General features: G+C 40.4%; 1 protein-coding gene across 2 annotated transcripts in view; it reads right to left on the reverse strand.

Annotated features, from left to right (window-relative positions):
* The window catches only part of grk3 (G protein-coupled receptor kinase 3), a 252,745-nt gene extending 238,233 nt beyond the window's left edge, over positions 1 to 14,512 (reverse strand). For both annotated transcript variants that reach the window (XM_078554290.1, XM_078554292.1), the window contains exons 1-2: positions 13,942 to 14,512; positions 6,128 to 6,204 (exon numbers count right to left, since the gene is read on the reverse strand). In XM_078554290.1, coding sequence (XP_078410416.1) covers positions 6,128 to 6,204; positions 13,942 to 14,054 — 190 coding nt within the window. In that variant the 5' untranslated portion in view covers positions 14,055 to 14,512. The remainder of the gene's footprint in view (positions 1 to 6,127; positions 6,205 to 13,941) is intronic.
* Positions 14,513 to 19,506: the final 4,994 nt, after the last annotated feature.

Below are 19,506 nucleotides of genomic sequence, written 5' to 3' on the forward strand. Positions count from 1 at the left end.
TGATGGAATTGAGTTTATGCTAAGTTAAATTGTGGAACAGCTTCCACTGACTTCGATGGAAATTAAAATTGGGAGAGATGTATAGCAGGCAGCTTATTGGAGGTCGACCATTTAACTTTATGGCCCAAGTCAAAAATATCCACAGAGAATTTTCATCCTGTTTTGAATTTTGTTTCCAGTAGGTTTTTAAAAGTCACTGAATGCCATAAATTTGGGTGAATAAATATACATGGTGAGTGACCTCTACTGAGTTAGTATCATGTCACATGGTGTGAGGCTTTTTAGTGTGCAGTGTCACAGAAATCGGATTAATTAATAAGATCCTTCAAACCATGCAAGAGCTGGTTTGCATTTGCCAGAGGTGTTTTCAAACAACTAATTCTCCATTCATAACATTTTTATGGCTTTCATGATGTGATGAAGCCATAGCCAGCTGCTCTAGTTCTACTTTAAATGAATAAATCATGACTTGCATCATTTATTGAAGGTTGCAGATGGACATTAGAAAGTCTGGGCTACAGATGGAGAAGGTGCTGAATTAAAAAGACAAAAATATTTGATGTCAGAGGAAGTGACATCAGCCATTATCAACTGTCCTTCATACCATCACCATCTTATACTGAGTTTTACTGATATACCTCAGAAAATTGTCTTCCTTGCTTGTCATACATCAGTCTATACAGCATACTCTACATTACATTAACACAAATTACAGCATATTAATCAGTCTATCCAGCTTGCCATATAAAGTAATGCTCAGTCTGTACAGTTCCATGATCAATCTATGCAAACCTCATATAATGCCTTATTCAATCGCTACATGCTGTACAGTGCATTCAGCTCTTTATACATTGTTTATTCCATGTAACTTCCCATGTAATGCTTTTTTCAGCTCATCCTGAACCATGACACTGTTCAGCACCTTGCAGCTCAGCGTTTGATTCACATGACTCCAAGTGTAATAAAGTGCGGACTTCATGCCTGCCCCTCATCATCCAAGTAACAGGTAGCCAGAACTCCTTAGAATCCGAAAGGCCCACAAAATTCATTGTTGAAAATACATTGTAAGCAGAATTTAATAGTCACAATCACCAGCAATGCCAACACCCGAATTCTCAGTGGCAAAATGCGTACCCATTAGTCAGAAGCTCAATTCCATATGTTCATGCGTATTCACATATTCAACAACTTTTAAGTTTCCTAATTTTAAGCTGCAAAATTTAAATTAGGTTGCTGCAGTTGTCAGATGTTGAAATTGTCCACCAACACACTTTTAAATGAATCCTAAGCACTGCTTGTTGCTGGCACCTTTACCAACGTATAAGTCTTGCTTCAGATCTCCGATCTGCATCTGTTCTGTGGGTGTTGCTGAAAACTTGTTTTTCAAATAGATTCATGAGCTTCTATTAAGCTGCATTTGTTTATCCTTCTCTCCCCAATAACGTCCACTTTGAAGATGGACTGTGTTAAGATTGTACAACAATTATGTTCCTTGTCCAGCTTCGATTTGTATTTTTATCAAACTGGTATTAAATTTTATTAAACTTGCAAAATTGTTCTTTTCCAGTGGCAGGAGAATTGCCATCCATTGCAACAGAATCTTTTCTAAGTACTTAATGAAAGAAAGTGAATTTAGCATTCTCACTTAAATCCAAAATTAAAGGCTAACAATGACATCGTCAGGTGCAGACCAGTCACGACTCTTAAACAAGACATGACCAAAAGGAAGGCTTTGCCTCTTAAAGGGTATATCAGGAAACCCACTATGTAGTAAGATTTATCAAAATAAGGAGAACAAAGAACTTTTAAAATGAAGCCAAGGCAGCTACTGAAGTTTTTCAGGAAGATGTCAGAGTGTTGGTGTGCAGTCTTGACTGCAGGTTCATACTGGATTTAACAAAATGGCTCTGTGCGCACAGAAACAGGAGCAACTTCTCCCTACATGTTGCACACTGAAAATTTTAACGGAGAACATATCACATAATACTGAGGAAGCATTAATGGTACACTGGTCTGTGCAAAGAAAGAACAGCTAGTCAAGTTAACTCCATCAACAGCTGCATTACTTCCAAAATGCTTTTCACTCTGTAGACTCCCAGCATCTCATACAAACATATAAGGCATGTAGCCCATTAGCATGTCTGAACTGTGCTGTACTGTTCTGTGCACCTGAAAATTACCAGGCAACATCAGATAAATTGTAATAACCTAAAAATTGTACAACATGACAGAAGAGTAAATCAGGGTTTGAAACTTGAAACGAATATTTAGTAACCTGACTTAGGGCTGTAAAACAAAGCAGAGGAAATACCAAGTAATTAGAAAATTCAGCATTTCTGCTTGGTGAATTGTAGAAGTGCTCTAATGATTTTGCATTTTGCAATTGCCCAGATTGAATCACCATTTCTGCTAGAAATACAATGCAAAATACTAAATGCTTAATTTGGCAAATATTATCTGAAATCTGAGTACCAATGTACCTTAGTAAAAGTCTCATAGTTAATTTTAAACATTTCCACAGAAACACTTCTTACCATCACAGAGACTAGTCCTTCTTTCTCTAGACTTTCCTATCCTGTCTGTTGTATTACTGCCTGCAGTAAAGCTTTGCAAACTGCTAGCTGATTTCCAGCAGCAACACAGCCATTTACGCAACTCTGTGAATTTCTCACTACAAAGCATGGGATGGTATGGAACCTATGGAGCTGCAGTAGCTGCATAATTTATTAAGGCCATCGCTCATAGGTGCAATAGGGTAGGAGGGGGTCTCTGGATCTAAAATGAATAAAACTTGTTTATCAGGGCTTGCTTTACAGAGATTTCATTTTTAGATTCACTGAGTTACATGTTAGGATGCTACCCAAGACCATATCTATGGCCACATTATCTATTGACCACAATCTACAATTACCATGTGATTTTTGTTTATTTTTCAATTTTTAGCATTTGTAATATACATATTTAGTGTAGATAACAGTATAGATAACTTCAAATTAGAAATATGCTCGAAGCATAGAAAATTCCATTGGGCCAAATCCTTCCAACATACTGCTTTCCAAAGAATCAATTTCTCATTCCACCATAGAGAATCTCAGAGGATTAAAACAAATCATCCACTCTCTTTATATAAAATGCAAGTGGATCAAACCACTTTCCATTCATTCAGCAAATTTCATTTATTTAGTGCCTTTAACATAGAAACGTGCCCAAAGTCATTTCACAGAGACACAAAAATGGACACCCAGCCAAAGGAGGAGATATTTAGAAGGTAACTTGGTCAAAGAGATGGGTATTAAGGATGACTTTAGAGGAAAGAATGGTGAATAAAATCAAACACAAACCGCTTCTCATTCACTCCCAGCATTAAAATTCCAAAGGAACAATTTATTTGCCAGAGTTGGTATAGATATGCAATGAACCATTCCCTTTCTCATTAGCATTGTGTAAAATTCTAATACATGTGAGCAGTTTCCTAAATTTTGGAGAAGTACTATGAAGCAACTTTTACAGACAAGATTTGATGTGAAGATCAGGGATATCAAACTATCCAAAAACACATTTTCAGCTCTTCCATCACATTTCATTCTCTAATGCAGCTGTTTGCATATGTAACCCCTGAAATGGCTAATGATTCAGTCTCCTTTATGAAATGCAAACTCGAAATCCAAGCCTCAACACTCTTCAGAATTACCCTTTATAAAAGTTTTCACTATAAATAACTGAATTTTTCTAGAATTGAAAATAATACATCTGGATGTTTCTGAGAAATCATATATTTTATTGCACTTTACTCAAACAATATTCTTTAAATAGCTAAATGCTAATGAATACAAGAACTCCAGAATTAATGGTATATAAGCTAACAAAGAAAAACTGGATGCTAACATCTTGATAGTAACAGGATAAACCCATCACTGTGGGTTTCTTGGCTGTCAAGACTTTGGAAACTTCAAATCAATCCCGTATGTCAATGTAAAATTTTATGAACAGGAAAATAATCAAAAAGGCCAGTGAATCCTGGCCTTCATATCTAGAGAGCCAGAATACAAGGGGAGAAACATTGTGTTACAACTACACAAAGTCCTAGTTAGACCACTTCTGCAGTACTGTGAACAGTTTTGGGCACCACACCTTAGGAAGGATATACTGGCCTTGGAGAGAGCATAGATTTACCAGATTGATACCTGGACTCCAAGGGTTAAATTACAGGGAGAGATTACACAAATTAGGGTTGTATTCCCTGGGATTTAGAGAGCTAAGAAGTGATTTGATCAAAGTTTAAGATATTAAGGGGGAACAGATATGATGGAAAGAAACTATTTCTCCTGGCTGTGGAGGACCAGGGACCTTGTCTAAAAATTAGAGCCAGACCTCTCAGGGGTGAGATTAGGAAACACTTCTACACACAAAGGCACAAAGTGTGATAGAAGTTTGGAACTCTCTTCCACAAAAGGCAATTAATTCTAGATCAATTGCTAATTTTAAATCTAAATAATCTAAAATAATAAAAAAGGGGATATGGAGCAACGGCAAGTATATAGAGTTAAGTGACAGATCAGCCATGATCTCACTGAATGGTGGAACAGGCTCAAGGGGTTAAATGGCCTACTCCTGATCCTATATTCCTATCTCAAAGAAGGTCTAAAATGTATATTGCAGGATTTAGGATTAGATAAGTGTTCTGTAATTTTACTTAATTTGCCTTTGAGAGAGCAGAAATTTCACAGACCATTTTGTCAGATGTCAAATTTGTCTGGTACAATTGATGACAGATATCATGCCTTATATCATGCCTCAATAGACTTTTAACTTTCCATTTTTGCATTTGTTCTTAACAACTGAGGCACAGAATAATTGTTAGCTTCTGATACTCTATGTAGTACTCTCAGACAAGAGGACATTGAGATTTGAGATGGTCAAACAAAGTCTCCATGAAATATTTGAGTAAAATTCAATTCAATTCAATAAGCAGCAAACATTCTGTGCATTACAGCAATTGACATCATAGTATCTCAACAATCAGCCATAGTCCTGGAGTTGCAGAAGCCTTTATTTTGCTCATTTTTGAGTATAAATTTAGTAATTGACTATGATTGTGCAAGAGGATGGTGATACCTTTGGAACGACATTAGTGACATTCAACAGGATCATGGCAATGTTTCGGTTCTCCCAAACATAAGTTGTTGGTGGCATGAGAAAAGGGAGCTCTCAGATTGAACAGGCTGAAGGCAAACCCATCATTGGGGATGCAAAATCAGCAGATTGGAAATACAATCTAGCATTCAGGAGGCAGCAAAGCAGCAGTTTTTGGTGAGCAGGACAGGAAACATGGGATTAGCACTAAAGATACTTTTAAATGGTCCAAATAGGACCATTTCTTTCTCCCATTTCAATTCTACTGATGCACCTATTTCTTTATTAAACTTACTTGATTAGATCAGGGCTCCAGTGCATTGGTCAATAAACAGCCTTTTCAAAATGCTCGCTACTCTCACCCTGTTTTGCAACACTCAACATTTAAATGCAACAGAATATTATTATTCAGATATAGTGCGATTGTGCTCACATGTTGGTTTAGCTGGTTAACTTGGTGGATCCCTAAATCATTAAGGCCAGGAAGGTCCCTGGTTCAATCCCTAGTCTATTCTGAACTATGTGAATATAGTCAGATGAAACTACAATTGGCGTGTCTCAGTCTAGTGGTGGGAGTGGAAATAAACACAGGTGTTCATGCCTTGTCAATTATCTCGTGACTCCTGCTAGAAAGTATGCATGTATGGCTCAGGCTCCATGGTGATGCTCTGCATGTTTAATTTTTTTTTCATTCTAAGCTATGCACGTGGACTGAGCACTTGGTTATGTACTGGGTGGCTGCAGGTACATGCAGAGCCACATCCCAGCAAGTCACAGCTTCAGGAGAAAAGTGAAGAAAAAAAATAAGAAAACTGGCCAAGCGAACAAAATGTATGATCTGTAAAATTCTAAGATCGCCAGCATTCAAAAGGTTACTTTTCACACCCCCTTTGATAGCATATCTGCTGATGTATGATACTATTAAAAACAGGACTCAAAAGTCTTTGCAGCAGAAAACCATTATCATTGAAATATGTGCAATTTTTTCACTCACCAATTTTCTGGTTGAAGATCTTCTCAAAGGTTAGTTCATCTCTTTCCTCCAGGTACTTTTGCATAACACTACGTATGCTGAAAATTAAAAAAAAGTTTTTTTTTATTTGTTCAAGGGATGTGGGCCAGCATTGTTCAGAGGGCATTTTTAAGAGTCAGCCACATAGCTGTGATCTGGAGTCACATGTAGACCAGACTAGGTAAGGATGGCAGATTTTCCTTCCTTCAAGGACATTAGTGATCCAGAAGGGTCTTTCTATTTTTTCTATGTTTTCATCATCAGACTTTTAATTCCAGATTTTTTTAAAAATTGAATTCAAATTTCACCATCTGCCGTGATGGAATTTGAACCCGGGTCCCCAGAACATTACCCTGGGTCTCTGGATTACTAGTCCAGTGCCAATGACAATACCACTATGCCACCACCTCTCCCAACATGCTGACTCCCAACTGCATGAAATCCCATATGTTTCACTACTGACTGATGATTTTGTTTAATTAGTTTCTGAAAGCTAAATTGGTAACAAATTATGGTGAGGAGGGAGAATGCTACATAGTTTGCCTTTCAATAATACAGTAATTGTCCTGATGTGTGGTACATTCTTTCAAAATGGTTTATTTTGGAAATATTTATTTTTCCATCTTTCTACTTTTCTTTGGCTGCCTCCAGGCCACAGGTCCTACAGAGCCAGGGGGCAGAGAACAAACCTAGTCTGTCAGTGCTGATATCTGTATTGGGGCACTTGTACAGCAGCTCCTCTTCCTCTCTCTGGGGAATTGCTTATTTTCACCTTCCATCTCAGAATGACTCTTCCTCTGATTTCACACTTTCCCAGCACATAAATGACCACCCACCCATGTTAATCATCACTTTTAGGTGACTTTACCTTTGTTCGCTCCAAGTAACAGCTAGCCCCTCCACCCAACAGAGTAGTGTGGCTGAAGTCATGGCATGGGAAGGTATAACTGTATACAGCTACAATCTCATGATTTATTATGTAACTGTATTCTTCATAATTGAAAACATTTAGGAGGGCATGGCCTTGACAACCAAGTGTATCAATTATTTGTATTAAGTTCTGACCATCAAATTCATTTTCACCACTTACTTACAGATTATATATCAATTGATCACCTGATTTAACCAGCTGCAATCAAATCCTCCATTAAGCAGACATCAGTAGACAACGGCACAGAGATAAAAACCCACCAAGGATTAAAGTGCTTCAGTTTTTTGATATTTGTTATTGATTACAGGAACAAAAAGTGCATGCATGGTGACACTTGGAAATTGTTGTCACTTTTTTTTTGCTATATTGATCTCATTAAGCTATAGGGGAAAACTTATGCCAATGTACAATATATTATTAATTTATCATTTCAAATTGCTCCCACACTACCACCTACAGAGACAGATCTGTTATATTAAGCTTGCCATTGGTTACCAATGCAACCAAAAACAAAGCCAAAAGTAAAATCCCTTCATGGCTTTCTTACCTCTTGTCTCTGCAACCTCCTTCAATATTACATCCTTACCTATGGCTTCCATTCTGTCAATTCCAGTCTTTTGTGCGTGGCCCCTCACTTTGGCCACCTTTCAGCCACCAGTCGTATTCTCTGGAAATTCTTTTCTAAACCTCTCTATTTCTTAGTTCACTGTCCGCTGTCCATTTTAAGAAGCTTTTCAAAACTCTCCTAACTCTCTCACCATCTTTTTCAGTATTTCTGTTAACAATTTGTCTTTGGCCTCCCTATGTAAAAGCACCTTGACACATTTTCTACATTAATAGAGATGTATAAATTAAGTTGTTGCTTATTTTACATGAATGAGAATTTCAGTCAATCTTCAACAAGATTTGCTTCACTTTATGTTGCAAATGACAGTGCTTGCAGGGGTCTGTTCCACAGTTTTCTTGGGATCGCATACTTCCCTTTATTTATATGGCAGGCAAGAAAACTTCAAGACCCAGCAGCCCAGCATGTTGCTGTGTAAATACAATGCACTGATATGTTAATTGGGTTGACATCTACAGTTCCTGATCTCATCCCTTTCAGAAGGTAAGAGGCAGCAAGCCACTTCCCCCAAGAGGAAGGATCAAACCCATCCCCTGGAATGTTTCCTAAAGGGTATATGCACACAGCATCATTGACATAGCCTTGTGAACAGATAGATCACTTGCTGACTGTGCCAATCCTAGTGGAACCAATGCAGTGCAGAACCCAAGGTGAATAAGTCACTGAGCCCTGATGGCACACACCCTAGAACGTTGGAAGAGATCAGAGAAACAGAGGCTTTGTCCACAGTTTTCCATTCCTTAAATATGAAAATTGTGCCACTGAACTGGAGTGCAGCCAACGCACACCTTTGTTCAAAAAGGGAAAGCAGGATAAAATGGATAATATGGATCAATTAGTCGTGAACAAACTCTCAGAATCCATAATTCAAAATAAAATTAATAAGTATTTAGAAATGTAAGGGTTAGTCAAGGACAGCCGCAACAGACTTTCTGAAAGCAAGTCATATTTGAAAAATTTGAGAGCTTTTGAAGAAGTATCCAATTGAATACAAAGTGGACACACAAGTTATAATGTGTAGGGTAAAAAGGTCTCTCTCAAGAGATTTGTTTCAACAAAATTCAGTCATATGCAAGCAGTGTAGCCACAAAGAAAGAAATCAAAGAATTGGAACAAATAGGTGTTGCTTGGTTTGGAGAAGGGGTTGAAGTGCTGTACCAATGAGCCTATTTGTATTATTGGTGTACAAAGATGATTTTGACTTGAACATGAGAGGCCCAATCTTAAAATTTATTGAAAAAACAAAAGTAGGGGCTTTGACAAACAACAAGAACTGTAAAAGACTTCAGGAAAAGACAAACAGATTAGAATGACAGACAGGTGGCTGTTGTAATTTGATGAAAATAGATCTGAGATAATACCTGGGAGAAATAAAACAATGAATGGGAATACACATTCAATGCAAACATACTGAAGAGCACAGATCAATAGGGAAACCCAAGGATGCAAATACATAATGGTCTGAATGGAAGTGAAAGAAACATATATCTATCAAAAAGTCAACGGTATTTTGGACTTCATAATTAGCAACATAGAGTGAAAAAATATATAAATTTGAACAAAATATTGGTCAGGCCACAGTTATATAATGTATGCAGTTTTAGTGGCCCTTTTGGAAGTATCATTCAAATCATTAAGATCATACAACAGGTTCACCAAGATGAGTCGAGAAGCTATGATTGGGTAAAGATTTAAAATTTGTGATATTATTTTCACAGATGCAAAGAAAGCTAAATGAGATTCATTAAAAAGAAGAAGGATTTTGTTAAAGTGAATAGGGAAGAAATATTTCCTCTGGCTGGGGGTTCAGTGACAAGATGCTATCAATTAAAAATCGTCTGTAAGAGAGTGAGAGAGGTTTACAGAAATCCCTACACAAATTTGTCAGAGTATGCAATGCTTTGTTGCAGGGAAAACTTGAGGCAGAGACCATTACACTGAAAGTTGAATATTTGTAGCAGAGGAAAATACAGGGCAATGTGAAGGGAGCAGAATAGTGATAGACCAATGAAAAATCTAATCCCAAAGAGCCAGCACAGGCTGTTGGGCTAAATGGTCTCCTTCTGTGCTGTAAGCTTCTGTGGCTCTATGTGGCACACAAAGCTGGAAACAAATTTTGTTCTCACTAAATTTTTTTACAAAGGTATTGGCTTTTCCTCACTGGCGGGCTCCTGTCATTGTACAGTCACAATCTAGGAGAGTAGAGACCCCATTTTTGAATCCCTTCAGTCAAGATTCCAACCCTGCCACAGTACCGAAACAGCTCTTGCCAAAGTCACAAATAACATCCTATGTGATTGTAACAAGGGTAAACTATCCATCTTCATCCTTCTCAAGCTATCTACATCCTTAAACACAGCTGACCACAGCATTCTCCTACAGCCATTTTTCACCATCGACCAGCTTGAAGGGACTACTCTCATCTGTGTAAACTGTGAAGATGACAACCTAATATATTTAACAACTTATTTGTTCTCCACCCTTGGTAAAACAAAATCAATGTTCTCACCTCTCCCTTTCCATGTTACAGGTTGTCCTTCAAGTTAATATTTGAGCATCAACAGTGACGGCTTGGCTAAAGAGATGGGATGAGAATCATCCCAGCCATGTCCAATCTTAGATCCATTACATGACACAAGAACTTTTCCCCTCCTTCACTCAGGGGCACTAGTGTTACTTTAGCATCCTTAACTTTGTCCAGACAACTCAAGATAGACCAACAATGAAATCCGAACCTTTCCTGGTTTGTAATAGCAGTTACTTAACAGATACAGAGTCATTGGGGAGCTCATTAATGCCTTCTTAAATTAAAAAAACTTCAATGGGAAGTGCCTTAAGCCAACTGCCCAACATTTTGGGAATGGGCCATGGCATTGGGAAAGCTAGAAGAAGCAGGAAATTAATTATTTTAAAAGAAGCAAATAATAATAAAGAAATGTTCCAGAACTCAAGATATTGGTGTGATGTACTTGCAGGCAGGGTGTAGATAAACATGTTTCTGCATTAAGCTTCATGGCGAACAATAATTCCTATCTAAATACAGAACTGGGCATTTTTCAATAATGTTTTAAAATTTTGATTTCAGACTATTTATATATATTTTTGCATATATGAAAATTATTTTTGTAAAGGTTTTGTGCTCATCCATGTCAAGGTTAATAATCATGCTAGGTAATGAAACATCTCAGTTTTAACATCTAGCACTTCCAGGTCAGGTACCGGACATCTGACTGAAAATTAAACCTGCCTCTCACTTGAAGTAGATCCAGAGTAAAAGTGCTTCTGCAATTCTCTGTCAAGCACTTTTGAGTTCAACTACAACTCAGCTAAAATCAGAATAATGCTAACTGCCTCCTTCAATGAGATCAGGAAAGCAAAAATTAGATGGAGTGAAACCTCCTATGTTCCATCTTATCAATATTCCCAGTTCCAAGTACACCAAAAAAAAAACCCAAATCCAATTCCACACAATAACCATTCCTGTGATATCTCTGAAGCCTGTTTATTACTAGCAGCATTCTAGTTCAGGGACCGGCTATTTATACTAACTCTCTCTCTCAATCCAGTGGCAGAATCATAGACCTGTGAAAAACTGACTGCAGTAACCTGTGTTGGGATACAGTTCCAGTCAGTACCTCATCCAAGTGATTAGTCTTCTAGTTCTTTGGTAGTGCAGGACTTGAGTATTGCTGAAAAGAGGGACATGCTGTTGAAGTTTTTCATCTTGCGCTCATCAGGACAGATGCAAAAATATCAATTTCAAACAAAGCAAAAATTTATACTGCATGAGAAAAGGGTGCTGTCAGCTCTGGTTGGCTGAGGCATTGCCATGGAAAATCCACCAGGAGCTATTATTCTTCATTTGAGAGTTGAGAGGGCGTCATGTTGCTATTCAGCCATGGTAGGCAACACTGACCATCACCCCCCCCCCCCCCCCCCCCCCCCCCCCCCGGCTCCCTCCTCTCCCACCACTTTCTAGCGGACACACCTGGGTAGCAATCAGGAGTAAGAACCCTGGCTGATTTTTCTCATTCCTAGTCTCAAAGCTCTGATATTAATTTGAACTCCCTAGGTTACGTCAGCTAACTCCACAAAGACGTGGTATTAAACCCAGGACATTATATGATTTGCCACTGCACCTGGTGGTGGCTTTTCTCACTCAACCAAAGGAAAACTTCCAAGCTGACTTGAATACAGCCAGCTTCCAAAGAATAATTATTACAAACTACCACAGCAAGGGAAGTATGATGCATTCAGACTCCTCTTTCATTAGCAAGAGGGCTCTTCGTAATGCACAAGCGCTGCAGGAGTGAGTTAAGAGCCTTTCATGCTTCTGAAAGCATAATGGTGATTTACGGTCAGTCAACAGATATTATAAGCAGTTCAACAGATATTATAAGCAGAGGTTCATTCCTGGAATCTACATTTGCTTAACTACTAGTTTCATAACATTCTTCATTTTGGGATTGTTTTCCCCAGATTATTATTTTAGGGGAAAATCTAGTGATTGAAAGAAATATGTTTGCAAAATAAATTTGAAAAAGCCTTTCAGGCGCAGCTCAAAGTATGGATGAGACTTAATACTTTATCACCATCACCAATGATGCATAATAGATTGTCATCCAGATGACAGCGCAATTACTTTGATATTCAGGTTTAAAGCCTTTTTTTTAAAAAGCTTTAAAACTTTTTTAAAAATTATTTCCAACAACTAAATTCCCCCCCTGGGAATCAGCTAACTTGTTTTGTTTCCTGTGAGCGTATCAGAACCACAACAAAAATTGCAAGGCTGGTCAACTGAATTGGAAATTTGATTCAAGCTGGCAAGTGGGTCTCTTTGGGGAAATAAAATGACATAACTTTAATTGTTATTAAGTCCTACATCAGACACTACATATAACATATAAAACCTGTGTATAGTTTCATATAAGTATAGATTTTATATGAACACAAATGATCATAAAAAGAACACTATATTCATAATGAAGTAGCCTTGTTCTTTAAGGGTATTAGGGAGCAATTATCAGCAATTTAGGCAAATTTGATATCATTTACCTCTTTCTCAAACATTTAGTCTTTAAGGATGGATTGAGTTATAGCCCTTGAATGCATACAATGTGTAACAATGTGTAACAATCAAAACACTACAAACATTCAGCAAACACAACACACATACATGCACCATATTTGCAAATAAAATCATTTTATTTCCCCATGCCCTGTTTTAATTTGAATTTCTAATGCATTATTGTGGAAACAACATATCGACAAACTCTTCCCCACAACACACATTGCACTGCTGTGCTCGTGTTTGTTCAAATCAAACAGGAAGGAACCATAAAACCTCCAGTCTCCCTGCGTGAGTGGCCTATTTTCAAAAAACAAAAATTTATACAGCACCTTTCCCTCCAAAAAATGGATTTTGCTGAAAATATACCAAATTTTGTATTCAATTTTAAACACTGAGTTCACATTTATTCACACTTTACATCAGCTCTTCTTAAAAAATTATATAATTCAGACATAGCAGGAAGACCTAATTTTGATAAGTACTATTTTTTGATTTGAAAAACGTTCTCCAATTGAATTTCCTCGTGAAGCTGTTTTTCATTTTGGTCTAGAGACTTTTTATTAAAATTTTTGATCAAATAAAACAAATTCTCAAAAATAATTCTAACTGAGGATGTGTTAATGCAGAAGACTCACGTGATAGCTAGACAAAAACAAAATAAGTCATTCTAACCTATATGATTTTGGGTTTGCACAATTTATTGTGCAGTGGTAACTTGCATTTTTGATTTTTCAAAAATAATATGGGTGATCCTGTTGGCAGGATGTTTTGGACGAATAGGTTCACTTCATTGCTTTAAATTGATTTTAATTAGGTGTTAAAATTTTCCAAAAAAAATGAAGCAAATTTATGATTCACTCAAATTGGGACATTAGCGGTGGGGATGCAGAGAATGTCTCGTATCTAACTGTCGATTCGGTCCCGTTGTATTTACACCCCTGTTAGGCGCGTTTGATCTCTTTAGCTCCTGTTAATAGTGCATTTTATGTTCTAACACAAGGACGATATTAAAAATTTGTGCAATAAATGACAGCAGCTGCTGCTGTGTTTTGATGGTGATTCAGAGGTGCTACGTTCGCTTGATATGACAAACCGGGCTGCAGCTTTTAAATTCGGATTTCGAGAGGTTTTTACCTCAGGGTTCGTTCTTTTTTCCTTCGGTTTCTTACCTGGGCTCTGGGAGTACGATTTTCTTGCTAGCTCGGGCGGCTGGAGTCGATTTGCTTTTCTCCATCGCCATTAAATAGCTCACATCGGCCAGCACAGCCTCCAAGTCCGCCATCTTGCTGGGAGAGAGAGAGAGCGAGAGAGAGAGACAGCAGCAGCAGCAGCAAGGGAGGCTCTCGGCTCAGAGAAAGAGCCAAAGGCAGAGGGGACACAGTCACCCACCAACAGCCAGAGACAGGCACCAGGCCTGGGAGGTGGAGAGAGAGAGAGAGAGAGAGAGGGGGGGGAGGAGGAGGAGAAGACTGCAACCTCCCCCAGGGGACAAAACAAGAAGCCCCTCTCCAAAAAAAAGGGGGCTGGTGGGGGGGGGGAGAGAAAACCAAGAGCTTCTTTAAGGAGCTAACAGCCAGAAAGTCTGTCCAACTGTATCATCTGGGAACCAGCCAGCCTTCAGTACTCATTCCTGGTGTAAGGAGAGCCTCCAGGATGGCTGTGGAGAAGTCCTTGTTTTTTTTCTCTTTTCCCCCCTCCTTCCCCACTCCCCCTCCCTCCCTCCCCCCCCCACCCCCTCCCTCCCCCCCCCACCCCACCCCCCGGCCACCCCAGTTCAATCTTCTCTGCTCCAACTGCCCTTACTTTGCCTCTCTTTTTTTGGTGCAGGCTGATGCTTTCTGCTGTGCAGTGGCCATGAGCAAAAGAGACTGAAGCTTTTCCACTTCCTCCTGGGTGTCAAAGAAGGATCTCTCTGAAAACGTGGAACTGGAGTTCTCTTATTTTTCTGAGCAGAGGCTCGCTGGGATCGAGGAGGAGAGGGGAGGTGGGTGGTCACTCGCTGACTTGAGGCTTCTCCTGTGGCAAATGCAGGAATTCGAGGACAGCTTTTGAAATGAGAGAACGGCAACGGCGGCGGCGACGACTACAACAACAACAACAACAACAAAAAAGAGGCGCCTATCTGAAGAGAGAAAAAACAAAATGTGCTGTTTGTCATTGCCATCGAATCAGAGTGGAGGAGCCTGTTTAAAGCGGGGTTGGTATCGGAAAGAGCCAATATTATCGAGGTTTCATTGGATTCAATTATAATATCCATGGTTTTCAAAGAGATAAGGACCGCAAGACACAGAGGCATGTCACATTTATACACACACAAAATCTCTCGGTGGTGGTGGGGGGGGGGGGGGGGGGGGTAGTTAGAAATTGGTCTCGGGGATTGGCGAAAAATTTTGGCGGCATCGGACGGGCCGCCCGTTGCAGGCAGAGCCTGATATTCAGTGTTTTTTGACATGTCTCAGGCGCTGCAGAGAGCAGGTGGCTGATCCGAAAGCGCCCATTTTGCGCCAATTCCCGAGATGAATTTCTAACCTCCACTCCCCCCTTCCTCGAATATACGTTGGGTAATTAGAAAGGACTAATTTCGATGGAAAGTCAAAAATTTAATAACTAAAACAGTCAGTGGTGTACATGTCAGGTTTAAGGTTGGTTATATTGGTGATCAATTCTCAGAGGTGGCATCAACCCACAACTAGCGGTTTTTATTTACCGTCAGACCTGCACAGGCTTGTAGGTTCATCACACACAAAGATGGACCTTTTTTTTGGGTCCTAATTAAATGTGAGTCCCATGGAACTGTACCACAGCAAAAATCAACGGTCTAGAGCGAAGATATGAAAGCTTAAAAGAGGGGGTGGGGTGAAAGGAGTTTATTTTCTTTCTGTCGTTCGAGTTTCCTTTCCTCTTCTCATAGAGTTTGTTTTGCTGGGGTACTGATCCACAGTAGCGGAGGCTGTTTTCATGTCGGCTCAGAATAAGTAACTCGGCATAGATCAGAATTCAACCTGCGACCTTTATAAACTAAATGACTACAGTGTATCATTTAACCTCGCCTTCCCCTAACCCACTGATGCATTATGAGGAACCAGCAGAAGTCTGGTTTAATTTGAAATTTTTGGTGAGCTGTCTGTCCCTTGAGACCAAATTTTTGGAAGTATCTTTGCTGACTTCAGGAAACTCTCTACCCATGCCATGATGTTACTCTCACACCGCACTGCAACTGTGAATCTACATTGGTAAGTTTGCCCAAAACCAGCAAAACTACTTTGAAATAATAATAAATTTAAAGCCAAATCAGTGGTGTTCAAGAAACAAATATACGTGAGACAAACCACTCATGTCAAGCCTATCATAACTAATTTGAATACAACTTTCACTTCTTTTTTATGTTTAAAAAAAATTGTTTCCTTTGTCCCCCGGAAGGATTCAATCTTATTGCAAAATTAGAGGCATGCGAAATGTTATATATTCTGTATTGTAAGGACACTTTTCTCCCACCTGTAACACTAACCATTGTTCCTTCTAGGTTGCAACCTCAAATTTCCCACGTGGGCTGCACATGGGAAATAACCCTAATGCACACAAGTTTGCCCTTTTATGTTACCACGCGTGCACAGTGGTGCAAAATTTTTTTTAAAGAGTCACACACCTACATTGCCCATGCACTCCAGAAAGAAAAAAATAGATGGGACTTTGATACTGACTTATAGAGCAGAATTCTGTCTTGGGTCAGAACCCCAACGTCAGGGTCAAATAGGGGGTCCCGTTCCGGAATTTGTCAGGAGCAGTCACCACTTGATGTATTCTCTTGTTTGGCCAATTAGTGGCCAGTGGGCTCTTGAAGTTGGATGGCCAATGGGAGGCTGCAACCAGCCATTGCAGGTACGGGAGAGAGAGGGCACATCTATCTTGATGCGTCTTCTCAACAACTTAAAAGAAATTCTGAATTTAAAACTGGTCACAGCTTCTTGGTTACCATTGTGTAGGGGAATCCGCTCCACTGGGTGGCCTGAGGCCACAGCTGTGGCCAGGAAGTCAGGGGTAGGGGGATCCTCAGAGTCTACCTGGAGTGCTGGCACCACCGTTGGAAAATTCAAGATGGCCTCTGATAATTGGCATTCAATATCGCTCAATTGGTTACCCACTAACTCACGGACAGGTAGCCCTTCTGTCGTCATTCCCACCCCCTGGGAAAATGGTTTGGGGGTGTGATATTGCAAAAAAACTGACACGAGGTCAGCAGTGCAAAATTACACACCCGCCTAACTTTGTTCTCACCCCGCTTATCTGGGTGAATAGTCTGTCCATAGTTAGAATGACTTATGTGTTTACCACATAAATTTGATGTTGTGTCTCACAATTATTTTACTTCCTCCAGCAATTCAACCCCCCCAGCCACCAACCCTTATGAAAGTGTTAACTTTTGGTAGGATACAGTTCCATAGACGCCAGCCATCCTCAAATATCTCATCCAAGGTTTTTTTATTGATTCACGGAGTGTAGGCTTCACTGACTCAGCCAGCATTTATTGCCTATCCCGAGTTGACCTTGAGAAGGCGGTGGTGAGCTGCCTTCTTGAACCGCTGCAGTCCATGTGGTGTAGGTACACCCACAGTGCTGTTAGGAAGGGAGTTCTAGGATTTTGACCCAGCAACAGTGAAGGGACGACGATATATTTCCAAGTCAGGATGGTGAGTGACTTGAAGGGGAACTTCCAGGTGGTGGTGTTCCCATCTATCTGCTGCTCTTGTCACTCTAGATGGTAGTAGTCGAGAATTTGGAAGGTGCTGTCGAAGGAGCCTTGGTGAATTCCTGCAGTATATCTTGTAGATGGTACATTCTGCTGCTACTGTGCGTCTTTGGTGGAGGGAGTGAATGTTTGTGGATGTGGTGCCAATCAAGCGGGCTGCTTTGTCCTGGACGGTGTCGAGTTGTGTGTTGTGGGAGCTGCAATCATTCAGGCAAGTGGGGAGTATTCCATCACACTCCTGACTTGTACCTTGTAAATGGTGGACAGGTTTTGGGGAGTCAGGAGGTGAGTTACTCGTCGCACGATTCCTAGCCTCTGACCTGCTCTTGTAGCCACATTATTTATATGGCTAGTCAGTTCAGTTTCTGGTAAATGGTAACCCCCAGGATGTTGATAGTGGGGGATTCAATAATGGTAATGCCATTGGACATCAAGGGCTGGACGGTGATTGCCTGACACTTGTGTGGTGCAAATGTTACTTACCACTTGTTAGCCCAAGCCTGGATATTGTCCAGGTCTTGCTGCATTTGGACATGGGCTGCTTCAGTATCCAAGGAATCTCGAATGGTTCTGACCATTGTGCAATCAGCGAGCATCCCCACTTCTGACCTTATGATGGAAGGAAGGTCATTGATGAAGCAGCTGAAGATGGCTGGGCTGAGGACACTACCCAGAGGAACTCATGCAGTGATGCCCTGGAGCTGAGATGACTGACCTCCAACAACCACAGCCATTTTCCTTTGTGCTAGATATGACTCCAACCAGCGAAGAGTTTTCCCCCTGATTCCCATTGACTCCAGTTTTGTTAGGGCTCCTTGGTGCCACACTCAGTCAAATGCTGCCTTGAAGTCAAGGGCAGTCACTCTCACCTCACCTCAGGAGTTCAGCTCTTTTGTCTATGTTTGAACCAAAGCTGTAATGAGATCAGGGGCTGAGTGGACATGGCAAAACCCAAACTGGGCATCAGTGACCAGGTTATTGCTAAACAAGTGCCACTTGATAGCACTGTTGATGACCCTTCCATTACTTTACTGATGATTGAGAGTAGACTGATGGGGCGGTAATTGGCTGGGTTGGACATGTCCTGATTTTTGTGTACAGGACATACCTGGGCAATTTTCCATAAAGCTGGTTAGATGCCAGTGTTGTAGCTGTACTGGAGTTGTTGTAGCCTGGCTAGAGGCACAGCAAGTTCTGGATCGCAGGTCTTCAGTACTTTTGCCGGAATATTGTTAGGCCAATAGCATTTGCAGTACCCAGTGCCTTCAGCCGTTTTTTGATATCACCTGGAGTGAATAGAATTGGCTGAAGACTGGCATCCGTGATGCTGGGGACCTCCGGAGGAGGCCGAGATGGATCAACCACTCGGCACTTCTGGCTGAAGATTGTAGCAAATGCTTCAGCCTTATCTTTTGCACTGATGTGCTGGGCTCCTCCATCATTGAAGATGGGGATATTTGTGGAGTCTCCTCCTCCAGTGAGTTGTTTAATTGACCACCACCATTCACAACTGGATGTGGCAGGACTGCAGAGCTTAGACCTGATCAGTTGGTTGTGGGATCTCTTAGCTCTGTCTATCACTTGCTGCTTATGCTGTTTGGCAAGCAAGTAGTCCTGTGATATAGCTTCACCAAGTTGACACCTCATTTTTAGGTGTGCCTGGTGCTGCTCCTGGCATGCCCTCCTGCACTCTTTATTGAACTAGGGTTGACCACCTGGCTTGATGGTAATGGTGGAGCAAGGGATATGCTGGGTCATGAGGTTACAGATTGTGTTAGAGTACGATTCTGCTGCTGCTGATGGCCCACAGTGCCTCATGGACGCCCAGTCTTGAGTTGCTAGATCTGTTTGAAACCTATCCCATTTAGCACGGTGGTAATGTCACACAGCATTCTATTCTATGACTATTCTTCTTAAATAAAAACAGGAAATGCTGGTAATGTTCAGCAGCAACTGTTGAGAGAGAAACAGAATTAACATTTTGAAA

Source organism: Cetorhinus maximus, chromosome 12 (assembly GCF_964194155.1).
Source record: "Cetorhinus maximus chromosome 12, sCetMax3.hap1.1, whole genome shotgun sequence".
Classification (NCBI taxonomy): domain Eukaryota; kingdom Metazoa; phylum Chordata; class Chondrichthyes; order Lamniformes; family Cetorhinidae; genus Cetorhinus; species Cetorhinus maximus.